General features: G+C 43.7%; 1 protein-coding gene and 1 long non-coding RNA gene across 6 annotated transcripts in view; one reads left to right on the top strand and one right to left on the bottom strand.

The window, feature by feature from the left end:
* The window catches only part of LOC122557643, a 31548-nt gene extending 21467 nt beyond the window's left edge, over positions 1 to 10081 (bottom strand). For both annotated transcript variants that reach the window (XR_006313887.1, XR_006313886.1), the window contains exons 1-3: positions 9990 to 10081; positions 9553 to 9614; positions 5344 to 5450 (exon numbers count right to left, since the gene is read on the bottom strand). This is a non-coding gene — a long non-coding RNA (uncharacterized LOC122557643). The remainder of the gene's footprint in view (positions 1 to 5343; positions 5451 to 9552; positions 9615 to 9989) is intronic.
* Positions 10053 to 19331, top strand: part of kcna4 (potassium voltage-gated channel, shaker-related subfamily, member 4) — a 96261-nt gene continuing 86982 nt past the window's right edge. For all 4 annotated transcript variants that reach the window (XM_043705431.1, XM_043705430.1, XM_043705432.1 and 1 more), the window contains exon 1: positions 10053 to 13932. In XM_043705431.1, the coding sequence (XP_043561366.1) occupies positions 10053 to 11954 (1902 nt within the window). In that variant the 3' untranslated portion in view covers positions 11955 to 13932. The remainder of the gene's footprint in view (positions 13933 to 19331) is intronic.

Raw genomic sequence — 19331 nt, forward strand, 5'->3', positions numbered from 1 at the left:
ACATAAAAGTAAGGAGGATACCTGATTAGAGTCAGAACAATTCTGGTTTCTTTCCTAGAAAGGAATATAGGTTAGTTCAATGAGAACTCAATTAGCTCCATATAAAGGTTAACCTTGTGAAACCTCTACACCATGATTGGTTGAATTGAAATCAGCAAATTATCAAAACTCTGAGAAAATCCACACTTTATGAACATTAATATAATAAGACTTCAAAGTTCATAGGTTAGAACTGGAAAGAAGCGGATATGTTGAACCTAAAAATGTGATAAAAATGTGATATTGAATGGCAATTTCTCTGGATTAGAACACTGTAAAAGAGTTGGCTTTGAAGAATAGATTAGGCTTTGTTTTACTTCATGTTTTAAAGTTTCTCCAAGTGTGTTCTCTATTTAGGTAGCTTCATTTGTTTTATTTTATATTTTTTCTTCTGTGTATTGAACATCTGTTTTGCTGTTAAAGAAAATTGGCAGTTTTGAGCAGTTTTCTTTCAGAGAATGATCATCACATTAAATTTAAAAAATCAATCAAGTCAGATTTCATTCCATGATCTGACTTGTCAATTATTAACATCAGCTGGGATCACAACAGTGTGTATCAGATCACAAACATTGCTATGAGTGGTCACTTATTTATCTACATTCAGTAAATGAAAACAACCTCCACATAATGAAAATAATGCCATTTGAATGTCATCCAGCAATTTATTAAATACTTTATATTGCAATGATTATTTTGATGTAGTCTACATGATTCCTTCCAAAAAAAGGCATTTCATAAAGTGTTGCTCAAAAGGGTTGTAAGTAAAGTTAGAACTCATTCAATTTAAAAGGGAATAGCTACCTGGATACAAAATTGGATGAGGGACAGGAAATAGAGTAGTGGCTGTAGTCCCATTGGAAAATATTATTATTCAAAGGTGAAATCCGAATCCAGCCATTAAATGACAGAACAGAGCCACATTTAATATTTTTAAACAGAACTAAACTTATTGCATATCAAATATAATTGAACAAGTCAGCACAATTACCTTAACATGACAGCTTATAATGACTTATGCCCGACACTCAGTGTTACTCCTTACTCCACCACTAAGAGTCTACTCAGCCTATAAAATCTTTAAGATTCACGCCCTTTTCCTGGAATGATGTCAAAAGGTATGTCACAATCTCAGGAAACAATTGTACTTATTCTTTGTATTTTAGCTATTTTCTGATGTACAAATTCTATTGGGATCCTGTCACTTGCTTTTGGTTAGCTGCTCCTCCACTTTTGTTTACAGACCTGTACACTATGGACTCTCTAACTTCATAATCTATTTGTTGGCAGACACCCAGTTGCTTTAACACTGCTGACTGCTTTCTTCCACAAAACTCAGAGAGGACTAATATCAATTTTTTCCACTCAACCCAGGGGCAGCACGTGGCTGTGATTAGCACAGCTGCCTCACTGCGCCAGGGACCCCATTCAATTCCATCCTTGGGCAACTGTCTGTGGAGGTTGCACATTCTCTCTGTGTCTGAAGAGGATACTCTTGTCAGCAAATATGCACAAGTAAACAGAAAAGCCTTCTAATTAAGACTGCACTCTGAACCATTATTTCTTTGGAAGTGCTGTATGCTTTGGGATAATTTAATCAGAAATACAAAGAAATGAATTTAACTTCAACTTAACTGTTTGACTTGGCAGCTTGTGTAGAACTTGTATTGTTAGTGGAGCTTAGGCAGACTCCCTGGTGGATGTTTAAGCAAAATCTATATTTCTGACTGTGAATCGGGAAGTGGTGTGATACTTTTGCTCTCTTATTTCTTGCTGATTCCCATACAATTAAAACTAAAATGTTATGTGCTGTTGGCGTGCAGTGGAGACGCATGCAATCATAATGTGGGGAAAACCATTCATTGGTGAAATGTGTCCATCAGCTAACATTGCAGCGGTTATAGACAGACTGTAAAGAAGTCTCCTGGAGAAACAGGAAGACTCTTCATCATGTCAACAACTTTCCTGCCCAGCTTCATTGGCAATATTAGAATTACTGACAAAGCAAAGTCTAGTTTTTGAATTTTAATTTCACGTCTAAATACTTCACATTACATTTATTTCACTTTATTCACGTGCGCATCACCGTTATTTATTGAGACTGAAAGTAAAAGTATTGGGATGCTTCAAAGTTTTGTTTTTATTTATTCACGAGATGAATTTATTGCCCATCCCGAATTGCCCAGAGTGCAGTTAAGAGTCAACCACATTGCTGTGGGTCTGGAGTCACATGCAGGCCAGACCAAGTAAGGATGGCAGCTTCCTTCCTTGAAGGACATTCGTGATCCTTGATAGTTATAGTGGAGTTATGGTAATTTCTTTATTGTGAAAGAAACAATGTGTTTTTTTTAATACTCACTTTTTATTGAACATTCATTTAGTGTCCAGTATTGAACTTGCTACTCTGTTGAACATGACTGGATTTGCAAGCTCAGCCAGCACTCTCTTCTATGCATTTTAAAGGGCATTGTCCGAGATTACTCTCAGTGAACAGAATTGAAACCCAAATAGCTTAATGCAAAAGCCTGAAGGACACTTCCAGTCAGTACCCTGAAATGGAACCACATGTGGACATTGGTGATACTTCCTATTAGAACGTAGGAAATCAGAACCTGAGTAGACCATTCAACCTCTCGAGCCTGCTCCACCATTTGAAACAATCGTGGCTGACCTTATCACAACCTCAACACCACTTTTCTGCCCACATTCCACAACTCTTCAACCCATTATTAATTAAAGATCTGTCTATCTTCTCCTTTAGTTGACTCAATGGCCCAGCATCTACTGTACTCTGGGGTAGTGAAATTATTGGATTGATGACCCTTTGAGAGAAGCAATTTCTCCTCATCTCTGTTTTAAACTGCTACCCCTTATCCTAAAACTATGTCCTCTCATTTTAGATTGCCCCACAAGAATAAATATCCTTTCCATTAAAAAAAAATGAAAGAACTACAAATGCAAGAAATCTGAAACAAAAACAGAAGTTACTGGAAGATCTCAGCAGGTCTGGCAGCATTTGCCAGAGCCCATTCTGAAGAAGGATTACTAGATTTAAAATGTGAACTCTGCTTTCTCTCAACAGATACTGCCAGATCTGCTTAGATTTTCCAACAATGTTTGGATGGGTTTCAACATCCTTTCCCAGTTTTACTTTGTGAATCCCCCTTAACACCTTATATACTTCAATTAGGTTTCTCATTCTACTAATCTTGAGAGAGTTTAGGTCTAAATTGCTCAATCTCTCTGCACAAGACAAGCTCCATATCTCTGAAATTAATCCATTGAACCACCTCTGAACTGCCTCCAATCAACTACATTCGTCATTAAGGGGCCAAAACTGTGCATAATACTCAAGATGCAATCTCTTTAAGACTTTGCATCGTTGCAGTAACACTTCCCTCCTTCTATATTCTATTCCTTTAGCAATAAATGCCAAACATTCCATTTGCCTTCCTTATTACCTGCTACACCCAATGTACTTGGTTTCGGGGATTCATACATGCAATCTCTCTGCACTCTAAGGTTTCTTCCATTTTGATAATGTTGCCTTTCCATTCCTCTAACCAAAATAGTTAATCATACACTTATCTGCATTAAACTTCATCTGCCACATGTTGGCCCATTTACCTAACCTATTCATTTGTTAATTGTATACTTTCCCACCTATTTTCATATCATTTGCAAATTTAGTTATCATACCTTCTATTCCTGTAATCGGTCATTGATATAGATTGAGCCTTTCATGTGCATGCCTTGACTGACTTTTCCACCAGCCCCTATCACATCCAGTATAACAAACTTCTCCCACTTCAATTTGCTAGGCCCTCTAAATCTCTTGGGCCTCATGTTCGCTTCTCTGATCCCACTCCAGCTAAAACCCATCTCATCAGAGATCCATCCTGACTGTTACAAACCTCCATGCAAGTTGATATTCTCCTTACAGTGATTGCATTCATTTGTACGTGCAAACCTAATTTAGATTATTATTTGCAGTTTGCTTAAAGCAAAATCAGCAGTTTTAAAGTCTACAGCTGCAAGTTTTGAATAGCTTTTAATTCAAGGGGTGCATTGTAAAAGCAGTTTAATTAAGAAACGACTGAAACTGGATCCTTATAAACTGAGTGAGCTGCACCCTTTTTGTTGGGAGCATATATAAATCGCCAATCAAGTGCAACTTACAAAACAGCGCAGGAGTTAAGTGTCTCATGGAGTTCAGAGGAGGAAGAGAGAGATGCTTGGTTGATGTTTGGTTGAACAAAACAGATAGATAGTGGGTATTTCTAGTCTTTAAAGTAAAAGTAAGGTATTCAATTTGTTTTCAGGTGCCTAGCATTTTGTTCTTTTTTAAAACCCAGCATAGTAGGTATAATAATGAAAAGAATGCAATAAAAATTAGAAATAATAGAACCAGATGTAAAAAGCAGAGTTATTTGAATGATTCTAATTAATAACTTAACTAAATATGATAAAGCTGGCATGATAGATTATGTGTTACAGCTGCAGCAAATGAGAACTGCTGGACACCAAGCTGAATCACAGTAAACACATCTATACCTTGTGTTTGCAGATCAATCAACTTCCAATCTGAGTTTCAGATGGAATCTGAGCTGGAGCCATTGTGCCACATTGCATTTTAAGAGCACATTTTTGGCATAACATGATTAGATTAGATTCTCTGCAGTGTGGAAACAGGCCCTTCGGCCCAACAAGTCCACACCGCCCTCCGAAGAGAAACCCACCCAAACCCATTCCCCTACCCTATATTCACCCTTGACACTGAGGGCAATTTAGCTTGGCCAATTCACCTGACCTGCACATCTTTGGATTGTGGGAGGAAACCGGAGCACCCGGAGGAAACCCACGCAGACACGGGGAGAATGTGCAAACTCCACACAGGCAGGCGGGAAGTAAAAAAAAAATAATGTACATTGCATCCAGCAGTTGGATTGATAGCAAACTGGATTGCTATCAATCTCAGATTTCTTACGGTCTTCTGTAACCAAACATTTCATTCCTGCATCTGTCTCAAGGTTTGCCAACTTAAGCCAATCCACTTCTTGTCTATTCATTTGATGATTGACTGAGACTTTTTTCAAAATGAAAATAGATTGTATTTATTTCTGAAACTATATGAACAAGTTTACAAATTATATGGTTAGTCTTTTTCACTTTGTTAACAAAGTATGGCAGGCAGAAACAACACTTATGTTGAAAATCATCAAGTGCTTCCTTTTTAATTGTTGAGGTGATTATTTTCCATTATTAGTTGCATTCTTTAAATGTACAATTTATCAAAGTACTTACTAAAATAGAGAATTTAATAGCAGTATTTGGTTTCAAAGTTCATCAAAGAGTGTTGTAGCAAATTTTCACAGCTTACCCATCTTCAAGTAACTTTCTCTTTGTGGAACCTAGTGTGAATCAAACAATGTCTTTACTACCTTTTTTAGTAAAACGAAAAACAATTTTGGCCACAATATGATGTGGAGTAATGCACAATGTGACAATCCGAAACTGTAAACCGATTTCCAAGTGTGATGAAACAAGAAATACATCCACTATTGGATACAGTCTTACATTGATAATGAAATGGAAATTGATTTCTCCAGCCCTAAAAAGTAACAATTTGAACAGTTAAATCTCAATCCTGCGTATGGCAAATTTTTGTTTGCACTTTTGAAATGGCAATTTTATATGCTTTAACATGTTTTTCATACGTTTTCTTTCTGACTCCTATTTTCTCAATACTGACCAATTTTCCCTCTCTTTATTTCTACATCTGACCTCGATTTGACATCAATTCACCCTCTCTTCTCTGTGAGTAACAATGGCACTGGATTAGTATTCCTGAGGTGAGGCCTAATATTTTGGGGACAGTGGTTTAAGTTGTGCTACAGCAGCAGATGGCATTTAAATTCAGCAAATAATTGTGGACTATAAAAGCTGGTCTCCTGTAGGGGAGGGGATGGCCTAGTAGTATTATTGCTGGACCTTTGATCCAGATGATGTTTCAGGGACCTGGATTCAAATCCCGCCATGGCAGGTGGTGGAGTTTGAATTCAATAAATACTTGGAATTAAGAATCTAATGATGTCTTTGTGTCAATTGTTGGAAACCCCATCTGGTTCTCTCATGTTCTTTCTGGAAAGAAACTGCCATCCTTGCTTTGGTCTACATGTAACTCAAGATCTACAACAATGTGGTGGACTTTGAACTGCCCAATGGGCAATTATGGATGGGCAATAAATGCTGCCTAGCCAGGAATGCTCTCATTCTGTGAATGAATAGGGGGAAAAAAGGTAATGTTGATCCTGTCAATCAGCATTAATTGTAATAAATATCAATCTGGTTCATTGGTATTCTTTATGGAGGGTAATATGTTGTCCTGACCTGGTATAGCCGACATGTTATTCCCGACCCACAGCAATGGGATTGACTCTTAACTGCCTTCTGAAATGGTGTAGCAAACCACTCAGTTCAGGGACAATTAGGAATAGGTTAGGAATGTTGGCCTGGCCAACAGTACAGACATCCCATGAATTTTTATAAAAATTGGAAAATGTTAAATTAACAGTTTGTACCAAATGATGCCCCACTCCCAGAGTATTTGGTCCAGTGGAAACACTGTAACAAAAGTCAAAAGAACTGTGGATGCTGTAAATCAGAAACAAAAATAGAAATTGCTGGAAAAGCTCAGCAGGTCTGGCAGCATCTCTGGAAAGAAATTAGACTTCACTCGCAGCTTGAGTGACCCTTCCTCAGAAACATTGTAATTTTTGTTTTTCTTGCCTTGTTTTGCAAAATTCCAATCCACAGTGCATTGTGCAACTTTGGACAAAGGCATTATCTAGTAAATGTCTTGGTCCATCTATTTAATATGTTGAAACAAGCTGAGGAAAGCTAGATAAAAGCAAATTACTGTGGATGCTGGAATCTGAAACCTGAAACCTAAAAGAGAAAATGCTGGAAAATCTCAGCAGGTCTGGCAGCATCTGTAAGGAGAGAAAAGAGCTGACATTTCGAGTCTAACTGACCCTTTCACAAAGGGTCTTTTCTCTCCTTACAGATGCTGCCAGACCTGCTGAGATTTTCCAGCATTTTCTCTTTTGGGCTGAGGAAAGCTATCTCAAATAGTGAGACCAATACATATCAAAGGTTTGTGGTTATAAATGTGTCACTATTCCAATCTGTCAGGCAAACACCTTTATTCATCATCTTTAAAGCCAGTATTATTTATTTTCTAATCAACTTTATAACTCTGTGTTTAAGGACTTACCAACTCAGGAAAAGTCACGGTGTGAAATTTCAATTGAATAGGCTAATCTATTTGGAAAACATCATGTATTTTCATAAAGTCAGTATCCTGATTTTTTTTCTTTGGAGCTTTCTCTTCTCTATACATCATTCCAACACTGAAGAATAGAGAGAAAGATAAACAAAGAATGCTGGAAATCTGAAACAAGAGCAGGAGCTGGTCTCCATTTCTCTCTACTGGGAAGATGAAGTGTGGAGAGAGCGGGAAATTGAAGAGCAGATGCACAGTTCCACTAACTGCTGTCCAAAGCGACCGACTCCTGCGGGGGTATTGACGCAAAATGAGCCCCTCACTCCCTCAGAAGAACCACCTCCCACCCTGTCCCGGACCTATTGCAATGGTTCTTGATACATTGAACACACCTTACACCCCCGCCACAGTCCATGTTGCTTCACATGGTTGACTGGACCGGAAACCTTAACTCTGCTTTCACCCCACAAATGTTTCTCCAGCAATTTCTGTTTCATTTTTTTCTCTCTCTGAGCAGTAAGGAAGGTTGTTTCAAATTTAAATTCGCGTGGCCATTGCTATATTTTAACAACCTGTTGCCATTTCTTGAAGTAATGCTATCAGGTTGACAAAAATCTAAATTGGAAGGTGGGGGCGGCCCCAAACTCTGAACTTGTTATTGTTTGGTTTTGTATTGAGAACTCCCATTAATCGCACGCACACACACGTGTATGTGTATACATATATATATATATATATATATATAACGTGGTTATGCAAGTGTCGTGGCTAATTTTAAAGTTACACTGTGGACATTTCCAATAAGCTGCAATTTCTGTTGCGACCACTAAGTGAGGCTGTAATGCTGCCGTGTTTGGGGGTGAATCACGAAAAAAACACTTTGCTTTGCCCTTCAGAATATACAGCACCATTGGAGTTGAAAGCAGCAACATGTAGGACTAACTAACGTGTGAAATTGTAATGATAAATATAAGTATTCTGGCTTCAAACAGGTAAATCAAAAAAGAAAATACTGTTGTTGAAATTGGTTTCAGGAAGCCTCACTATCAGCAATTGCAGTTTCTCCTCGATTTGAGGTAAATTATCAATAACCTGTCATTGTTTCAATGACACGTTAGGCTTGAATTGCACGGATCATTGCACCTCTGGCTTGGTTTTATTTGTATATGTCTGTTTTGACGGCTGTTTGCACAGAAATACAACTCTCTGCTTTTCCTCGTAGAAATCTTGCTTTGAGAGATTTCACTCGGGAGACAGGTCACTTGTTAACGTGGCCGGAGTGGAATAACAGTGACGACTCGTTCCCCCCACCACCACCACCCCAATCACTGTCTTGTTCACTGTGGTACCGTATCTTGTCACTGGCAAAGCAGACGAGAGAGTGGCTCGACGGAATCTCTAAGCGCCATGGGTACCAGATGGAAGCTAAATTTTCACTGTATTTGTCGAGGTTAAATCTGTGAGTATTATTGGCCTTTGCTTCTCGTACATCATTTCATGTTCTAATCTACCTGCAGTAGGGCTGTTTGGGGATATGAGACGTGTTCGCGTTAGAACGATTCGTCTGCGTTGACTGAAGCTGAAGAGAATGTAAGTGAGGTTATGAGGCAGTCTGCAGTTTTTGCTTCACTCGCTGTGCAATGTACAGACGAATCAATCTCGAGTGTCTGTGTGTGTGTGCATACTGTATTTCACAGGCACACAGAACTGGAGCTGCCCAGTTCGAAATGAAGCAATCAAAATTGTTTCGAATGAAAATACATTATTAATCCCGTTGCCTCTATGGTTGTTTAGGTGTGTGTGTGTGTATGTGTGCAGCTCTACCTTGGCAGCGATTTAACAGAGTAAATAAGCATCCCCTTCTCTTCCCACTTTCCGGCGTTTAGTTGCTGTAAGGTTCAGGAGCCTTGTTGAGCCAGGGATGTTAAGACGCGTTCACGCATCAAGGACATTGCAATAATCGGGGGGAACGGGGTGACACGCCCCTCTTCCCTCCCTCCCCCCCCCCCCCCCCACCTCGGTTAAACTCAAAACAGAGATGTTTTGTCTCTCTCGTGCCAGGAAGAAATCGGCTGATATTATTCAATTATGCACCACGTGAATTCAACCTAGAAATTATTTGACAGGAGAGAAACGCTGTGGAGGTTGGAAATCAGATTTCCAAGTTTTTTTGTTTTGTTTGGGTGGCGGAGTTGAGGTGTCTATTAATAACACGCACTGTGCCTAACCTGACGATTCCAGCAGCAACCTCTTCCGCTTGTTTTTTCTTTGTTGTTGTCTCTTGCAGAGCCTGTGAATGGGGCAAGTCACAAAGTGAACTCGTCTTTGCCGGTGTTCCCCCAGCACAACCCCCTCACCTGCCCCACTCGAGCTTCCAGTCACCCCTCAAAGTTCGATAAGTTGTTGGAACACATACACAGAACTTGGAACACTCACTCACAAGAAAGGGGAGAGACAAGTTTTACTTGAAACGAGAAGACACGGTTTTGTAAAGAAAGGGGAGAGAAGCAGTTTTGTTTGAACACAACAAGACAGTTTGAACACAACAAGACAGGAGAGAAACAGTCCCGATTGAACACACATGCAAGAAGAGTTTTGTGAAGGAAGAGAAATAGTTTTGTTTGAGCACACGACATTTTTGTGAGGAAAGAGGAGAGATACTCACAGGGCAGCGAGTTCTCTATCGTTGCTGGTGGTTTCTTGAGGCTGGCTTCATTGAGAAAGGGACATGGAGGTAGCGATGGTGAGCGTGGAAGGCGGCGGGTGCAACACTCACCCGCCTTACGGTTATGCCCAGCGGCTCGCCAATTCCCGGGCGGCCGCCGCTGCCGCTGCCGCTGCCGCCAACAGCGGGCACCAGGCGGCGGCGGCGGCGGGAGTAGGCGGCCGGGATCCCGGCCCATGCAACCACAACAACGGGGGCAGGAGGTGGCGGAGAGGGGGCCGGCAGAGGCGGAGGAAGAGAGGGGAGACCAGGAGGAGGCGGGGGGACCGGCCGGGGGGAGACATCGGTTCGCGCCTCCGGTTGGATGAGGAGGAGGAAGAGGAGGAGGAAGGGCGGAGGGAAGAGGAGGAGGAGGAGGGAGAGGAGGGAGAGGAGGAGGAGGGAGAGGAGGAGGGGGAGGGGGGCGGTCTGCAGCACCGCCGCCGTCCCCACTGCGGTTCCCCGCACCGTTACCGGACCATGGACGGAGAGGGAGCGCCGTGGGCAGCGGAGTCTCCGGGCGGGGGAGCCTGTTGCGAGCGGGTGGTCATCAACGTGTCGGGTTTACGGTTCGAGACCCAGGCTCGGACCCTGGGCCAGTTCCCGGACACCCTGCTGGGCGACCCGAGCCGCCGCATGGGCTACTTCGACCCGCTCAGGAACGAGTACTTCTTCGACCGCAACCGGCCGAGCTTCGACGCGATCCTCTACTATTACCAGTCCGGCGGCAGGCTCAAGAGACCGGCCAATGTCCCCTTCGACATCTTCAGCGAGGAGGTCAAGTTCTACGAGCTGGGCGAGGAGGCGACCCTCAAGTTCCGCGAGGAGGAGGGTCTGGTCAAGGAGGTGGACAGAGCCCTGCCCGACGATGAGTTCAAGCGCCAGGTTTGGCTCCTGTTCGAGTACCCGGAGAGTTCGAGTCCCGCCCGGGTCATCGCCATCGTCTCGGTGCTGGTCATCCTCATCTCCATCGTCATCTTCTGCCTGGAGACCCTGCCCGAGTTCCGGGACGAGGATTTCCCGCGCCCGGCCGGGGGGGTTCCCGCCAACCGGACCGCTCGGCCGGCGGCGGGCTGGCCCCTGGCCTCCCCCTTCGGTGACCCCTTCTTCATCGTGGAGACGGTGTGCATCGTGTGGTTCTCCTTCGAGCTCCTGGTGCGCTTCTTCGCCTGCCCCAGCAAGGCCGCCTTCTTCCGCGACCTCATGAACACCATCGACGTGGTGTCCATCGCGCCGTACTTCATCACCCTCGGCACCGACCTGGCGAGCCGCCAGACCAACGGCCAGCAAGCCATGTCCTTCGCCATCCTGCGCACCATCCGCCTGGTGCGGGTCTTCCGCATCTTCAAGCTCTCCCGCCACTCCAAGGGCCTGCAGATCCTCGGCCACACGCTCAGGGCCAGCATGAGGGAGCTGGGGCTCCTCATCTTCTTCCTCTTCATCGGCGTGGTCCTCTTCTCCAGCGCCGTCTACTTCGCCGAGGCGGACGACCCCAAGTCGCAGTTCACCAGCATCCCGGACGCGTTCTGGTGGGCGGTGGTCACCATGACCACGGTGGGCTACGGCGACATGAAGCCCATCACGGTGGGCGGCAAGATCGTGGGCTCCCTGTGTGCTATCGCCGGCGTGCTCACCATCGCCCTGCCCGTGCCCGTCATCGTCTCCAACTTCAACTACTTCTACCACCGAGAGACCGAGAGCGAGGAGCAAGCGCCGGCGTCGCAGGCGGCTCCCGCCAGTTGCCCCTCGCTCCTCCGCAAATTCCGGCGCTCCTCCTGCTCCTCCTCATCGCTGGGCGCCAAGTCGGACTATGTGGAGATGGACGAGAGCCTCCGGGAGTCCCTGTGCCTCAAATCCAAAGGCAACGGCACCGAAAGCGCCAAACCGAACGCCCTGCACCTGAAGGCGGTGGAGACCGACGTGTGAGCACCCCCCCTCCCCCCTGGACCCCCGAGGCGTTTCAGACTCCCCCCCTCTATAGCCTTTTTAATCTCCAGAATAATTTGTTGTCAAAGCACTAACGCTCTTGCCCCTATTCAGTGCTCCAGCAGCAAGCCAGGGGCGCGGAGAGACTCACAATCTAACGGGATAAGTTTCTCTCTCATTATAGACACACACAACAAAAAAACCAAAACACACAAAATAAAGCAAAATCCGCAACAGGCGGTGCATGCGACCAGGAGAGACACCCATAAAGAGCGCGGCGACCCCGTGGCTGGAGAAATCATCTTTCTTTTTGCACTGTGTCCGCTCTCAGACGGAGACCAGAAAGAAAAACTTACTTTTTGACACTTTATTGGCGGATTGAGGCAACCAGGCATCTGAACTCAAACCCAGGACACTTCTTAATTTCGTGTGGGGTCGTTAGCCATTTTTACATCGTGTTTTCCCAGTGCTATATCCCCAAATCGTTAGTAATGCCTCCCCCCCCTTTTCTCTGTTGAAGACAGCCAAGTCAGTTTCTATAGTTTAAGAATCGTCGGAAACTGCCCGATGGTTCAAACTTTTTTAAAAAATCTGGTCTTTCTGTTTTTCTTGCAGAGAATACAATCTCTGACCCAATCAAACTGTTGGTATTTTCCCGCCTGATTTATCAGACCACATATTTTATTTAAAAGCAAAGCTGAAATTATGACAATTTCGTATTTTGAGTTCATTAATCTGGACACAGCAGTGACTAAGCGCTCCAAAAAAATATATACTTTTAGTCAAAGAAAGTAGTTTTAAGAAAAAAAAAAGTTTGACGGGGAACTGCTAACTTCTGACCAGTAATAACTGGTTAGCAGGTGGGACTTTGTTACACGTACAATTCGGCCAGTGGGGTGGTTGATTAAAAAGGATAATTAGGAAGGCAGCCAGGAGAGGAACACAGCGAAAGAAACCGAATTTGTGTCGATCGCCTGTTCAGATAATCTCCAGCTTTCTTAAAGTCGGAGCGAGTCACTTTCAGAGCGCCGTCAGGGGAGGGTGCTGGATATAATTTCATTTAAGCATAATATTAACCCATTAGAGATGGGGAAAACACTGTTGAATTGTCCTGAACTGTTTGACGCGTGGCTGTGGTTTCGAGTTAAGTAACCCTGGTAAAAACAAGGACTGCAGATGCTGGAAACCAGATTCTGGATCAGTGGTGCTGGAAGAGCACAGCAGTTCAGGCAGCATCCGAGGAGCTTCGAAATCGACGTTTCGGGCAAAAGCCCTGTTGTACACCACTTGGCTTTTACACTCTTTCTTCCTGGTCTGCCAACATAAAGAAACAAAACTGTGAACTTTTGGGAACTCAGCTTGCTGTCTCTTGTGTACTAACTCCCCGCCCCCATACTGTGAAAGATTGTCAAAGACACGAACTATCGACAATCCATCGGAGGTGACTTCAGTCCACATTTACAGAAATGAAACAAACACAACGAGATTGTAGCGAAACCTGAACTTGCACTTTTCAGAAAACTTGCTTTTGCGGCATCTTCGCCTCAGCCGGAAGCAGAGACTTTCCTTATTAAGGAGATAAAAGTCCAGCGGGAGTAACTAGTGATTATTGCTACGTTTCCTCGTTCAGACGGACTGAAATGAATGCAGTTGCACTTTGCGGATGTACAAAGTTAAAAATCACACAACGCCAGTCTATAGTCCAGCAGTTTATTTGGAAGCACTGGCTTTCGGAGTGCTGCTCCCTCATCAGGTGGTTGTGGATGTAGGTAGCAGACATTAAATATCCCGAAGGATGGCTCTTAATGTTTTCCTCAAAACGACCAGAGCGCAAGGGAATGCAACAGCCCTCGCTCTGAAAGGCATATGTTGTGGATTTTTAAACATATATATACATAAACACTTTGAATGAATGATCCTCCTCAGAATCCGATGTCCTAGAAGTCGGAGAGTAACGCACTCGTGGTGAACCGAGAAGGTATGAAATGGTTTAATTGTTTTTTTAATCGTTCGGGCGCCGACTGGGGGGATGTTGTGTTTCAGTTGCAGACTGGCAGGCCGCAGGCGAAGATTTCAAATTTCCCGCTGGTTTGGCAGCAGACGAGCGAGCGAATGATTGTTGGCACCCCAGTAGGTTTCAAGAGTGGCAGGGCCCAAACCAGAAATTGCTGGAGAAACTCAGCACGTCTGTCAGCGTCTATGCAGAGAGAAAGCAGAGTTAACACTTCCAGATTAGTGACCCCTTTCCCACTTCCTGGCCAGTGGTCTTACACCACTCCTAAGTATCCCATATTTCTGTTCAGGGAACAAAGTTACAATTTTTGGTCAAATGATATTGGATTAGATAGGTATGTGCGGATGGGCCAAAGGGCCTCTGTGACAACGTTTAGGTCAAATCAATTGGGTTTAAGACTCCATTTGTCCAAGTGCTCGTTCTCAATGGTTGGATCTGTCATTGCAATCTGTTAGAAATAAATTTTCGGATGAAATGTTTTGGTGGCTATGTTACCCATGCTGACTATCAGAATGATTGGGCAGTATAGTACATGGTATAGAATCAGTACTGATGCCCCACAGTCCCAGGGACCCAGATTTGATTCCAGTCTCAGGTGACTATCTGTGTGGAGTTTGCACATTCTCCCCGTGTCTGCGTGGGTTTCCTCCCACAGTCCAAAGATGAGCAGGTTATGTGGATTGGCCATGCTAAATTGCCCGTAGTGTGCAGGTTAGATGGACTAGCCATGGGAAGTGCAGGGTTACAGGAATGAGTTATAGAATGCCATTCACAGGATTGGGAGAAAATGATGACTGGAGATCAGAGTCAAAGAGTGTGGCACTGGAAAAGCACAGCTGGTCAGGCAACAGCCAAGGAGCAGAAGTCATAGAGTCGTAGAGATGTACAGCATGGAAACAGACCCTTAGAGTTGATGTTGATTCTCCTGCTCTTCGGATGCTGCCTGACCAGCTGCGCTTTTCCAGTGCCACACTATTCAGGGCATTGGCAGGGGCTTGATCAGCCAAATGACCTGCTTTCATGATTCTATAATACCACAACTGCTGACCTAAGTAGAATTTCTAGTTGCCCAGCAGTTCAGGTTCATGTGAAAACTTATTAAGTCACAACCTGATGTCCATGTCATAAGGAAATTATTCACCATATTGTTCAAGACCAATTATTTGTCAACACCTGGAATATTGCCCACACGCTGTTCTGCTCTGGTTGAATATGGCATCGCAATCATTTTATTTTTAAATCCCGTTTGACAGAAAGCTTCTTTATTTGCACTCATTGTCTGGCACAGGAAAGCCACGATGTGGAGGAGCCGGTGTTGGACTGAGGTGGACAAAGTTACAAACCTCGCAACACCAGGTTATAATCCAACAGGTTTATTCGGAAGCACTAGCTTTCGGATCTCTGCTCGTTCATCAGGTGGTTGTGGATCATAAGACCATAAGGCACAGAATTTATAACAAAAGATTACAGTGACATGCAACTGAAATGATATATTGAACAAACCCAGATTGTTATTAAGTCTTTCAACTTTTAGAATGGGTTGGAGGTTTCGTTTCATTAATATGTAAATCCCAAAACTTCTGGAGTTTACATGTTAATGAATCGAAACCTACAACCTGGTTTGTTCAATATATTATTTCAGTTGCATGACACTGTAATTCTTTGCTATAAACTCTGTGTCTTATGTTCTTATGTTCCACACTTGATGAAGGAGTAGCACTCTGTTGGACTATAACCTGGTGTTGTGTGATTTTCAACTTTGCCATAGGAAAGGATAAAGCCAATCAGTTGGAGAAGCTGGTGCTTTTTAGGAAGCACTTTCAAACCTAAACTAAACTTCTTGCTGAGTTCAAACTGTAGTAATGCAACATTCAGTGCATGTAAAGGGGTGGCACAGTGGCTCAGTGGTTATCAATGCTGCCTCACAGTGCCAGAAACCTGGGTTTGATTCCCATCTTGGGTGACTGTCTGCGTGGAGTTTGCACATTATCCCCGTGTCTGCATGGGTTTCCTCTGGGTGCTCTAGTTTCCTCCCACAATCCAAAGATGTGCAGGTTAGGTGAATTGGCCATACTAAACTGCCCATAGTGTTAGGTGTGTTAGTCAGGAGTAAATGTAGGTAAATAGGTCTGGGTGGGTTGCTCTTCAGAGGGTCAGTGTGGACTTGTTGGGCCATTTCCACATTGTAGGGAATCTAATCTCAAATAATATTTACACATGTTGGAGCATTAATCAGTTCCCCCCCCCCAAGCAAAGTTCTTTGTAAAACTATAAATTAGTTTCTTCTGTATAATTTGGGAACTCCTCAAATTTTGGTAGTGTATGACCCTTTCCATTTATAAAGAGAGATTATCATTACATGAGCTGATATACATTATATCTGCATATGTATACATGGCTACTTAGCTTGCTTTCAAACCTTTGCTGTTATCAGCACAAATCAAGTAAAGCCACCATACTCCCTGAGGATCTCTTTCCCACTAGAGGGAGGCCATTGTTGGTTTTTTAACCTGAGGGTCACCATTACTCAGGCAAGGGGTGAAGATGAGAAGGAAAGTCGATCATGGTAATTTCAGTCAGAGCAGGAATTAAACGAACGCTGTTGGTGTAATTTTACGTTACAAGCCAGCTGTGATCTAACTAATCCTCAAGTCTAACTTTCAACTGACTCAGGGGCTGGGCTTTTTGATGGGATGTGAATCTCACTGTGGTTCTCCCCTCAGATTGCACGGGAACAGACAGCTGGCTGCAATTTTCAGAATTGGCCGATTAGTGACAATTGCCTGAACTCCATTTAATAATAATAATGGAATTATTAGTGGGTTCTGAAAGCTGCCAATCTAGGTTAGCCTGTATTGTATGTATGGTGTCTCCATCTTGAAGCCCCCATCACTCATTAAAATAAAACCAAAAAGCGCCCTGTGAATCAAGATTCAATAGCAGGGGCGGAACACCCTTCACAGAAAAACCTAATGTAGCAGATGCACCAAAGTAGGCAAGTAAGTGGGGAGGACCTCCCAGATTGTGTGGAGTGTTGGCTTCCTTCACTGACTGGAGATTTCTCCGCATCACTAAGTCTATTCCCAGTGTTATGGAGTAGCCGATCCTAATAGGTCTTTTACACCTTAACTGGCAATGTGCCATTTTTGGACAGGCAGGAGGTGGGAATAATATTGCAAACCAGGCAGCATTAGGCAGTGGTGAAGTTGCCGGTTCAGGTATAACCTGACCCTTTCAACCAGCTCCTTCTTCCGGAAGAATGGGCCTGAGGTGGATAAAATGGTGCTTACAAATTATTACATGCTTCATATCAAGCAGGCACATGTATCGTTCAATCCTGTCTGTGCTTTTTGTTGATAAATCAGCTCAACAAGTTGTGAAGATCCTTCAGAATGAATACATTGAGTGTTCATTACGAGTGCCCTCTCAAACCAATAGCTGAATTACTGAAGTACGCCTGACATCCCCTTCAGTTCAACAATCAAAATAAGGAACTTAAATTCAGGGGAGCACTGGTGAGGAATTCTACCTGCCATGAAAATCATTTGCTTGCATTTGACGCACCATTTTAAACATAACCAGAAAGCCCAGCATTATCTCAATACAAATCTCAGTCTTTTATCTGACCAACATGCAGCAGCATTTCAGCAACATTCCAGATGCACAGATGTCCAGTGAGACAAAGAGATTTTATTGTTAGACTTTTATGCAATGTTAACTGTCTCAATAAATGGATTAAATGTAGCACATAATCGTTCTCACATTTTTAAATGCCTTTGCAGCTCTATATTGCCTTCCACATTTTAAATTCTCTCTGATGGCCCAGCCACACTGGATGCCAGGGATATTCCTGAGTCTTTTGAACTCAGTACCCACATGGAGTGAGAGAAAAAAAATTCTCCAGCCACCTGTGCCCACTGAATTGGCTGATCTGTAACCTAACTCAGTATACCAGCCTTTGGCCCATTTCCCTTAATACCTTAGCTTAACAAAAATGCATCTATATCCGATTGAAAATTAATGACTGATCCAGCATCCACTGCCACTTGTGGAAGAGAGTTCCAAATCTCTACCACCTTCATGTGTAGAAGTGCTTCCTAACATCTCCCCGTAATTGTTAGACCATGCTCCTAGTTCTATTTATTGAACTGCTCCACTTATGATAATTTTGAGGTCATAGATTCTGCAAAGGAAGAGTTTATTTACTTGGATTAAAAGTCAGAGTAACTTTTGATGGTGAGATACTGAGGCTTCCTTCTCTCCCTTCTCCGTAAATGAAAGTGCTATGCATCTTCCACTAATAACATTGCCTGCTTGAAGCTTAGTTTTATGTTTTACATCCAACTACTTCACTTCAGGTTTGACAAAGACTAAAATAACCACTCTGATATCAGGGGAAGCTTTTTGAGTATTTTACTTACATTATTAGACAAGATAGAGTCAAATGTCTGACATGTGATCCTCTTCCCATTTAGTTTCCGACCTATCTCCATTTCACCATTCATTGTTAGTTCAAAGTTTGGGTGAAGATTTGTAGCTCGGGTGCTCCTTTTTTTTAGATTAGATTACATTACAGTGTGGAAACAGGCCCTTCGGCCCAACAAGTCCACACCGACCCGCCGAAGCGCAACCCAACCATACCCCTACATTTACCCCTTACCTAACACTATGGGCAATTTAGCATGGCCAATTCACCTGACCTGCACATCTTTGGACTGTGGGAGGAAACCAGAGCACCCGGAGGAAACCCACGCAGACACGGGGAAAACGTGCAAACTCCACACAGTCAGTCGCCTGAGGCGGGAATTGAACCCGGATCTCTGGCGCTGTGAGGCAGCAGTGCTAACCACTGTGCCACCGTGCCACCGTTGTTGTGGTTCTGTTCGCCGAGCTGGAAATTTTTGTTGCAAACGTTTCGTCCCCTGTCTAGGTGACATCCTCAGTGCTTGGGAACCTCCTGTGAAGCGCTTCTGTGGTGTTTCCTCCGGCATTTATAGTGGCCTGTCCCCGCCGCTTTCCGGTTGTCAGTTTCAGCTGTTCGCTGTAGTGGCCGGTATATTGGGTCCAGGTTGATGTGTTTGTTGATGGAGTTTGTGGATGAGTGCCATGCTTCTAGGAATTCCCTGGCTGTTCTTTGTTTGGCTTGCCCTATAATGGTAGTGTTGTCCCAGTCGAATTCATGTTGCTTGTCGTCTGCGTGTGTGGCTATTAAGGATACAGGAAAGCCACACACACAGACCAAGTCCTGAACTTGAAAGCAACCACCCCAACACACACAAACGAAGTTGCATCAAGACACTATTCAAAAGGGACACAACACACTGCAGCACACCAGAACTGCAAAAAGAGGAAGAGGAACACCT

This window comes from Chiloscyllium plagiosum, chromosome 16 (assembly GCF_004010195.1).
Source record: "Chiloscyllium plagiosum isolate BGI_BamShark_2017 chromosome 16, ASM401019v2, whole genome shotgun sequence".
Classification (NCBI taxonomy): domain Eukaryota; kingdom Metazoa; phylum Chordata; class Chondrichthyes; order Orectolobiformes; family Hemiscylliidae; genus Chiloscyllium; species Chiloscyllium plagiosum.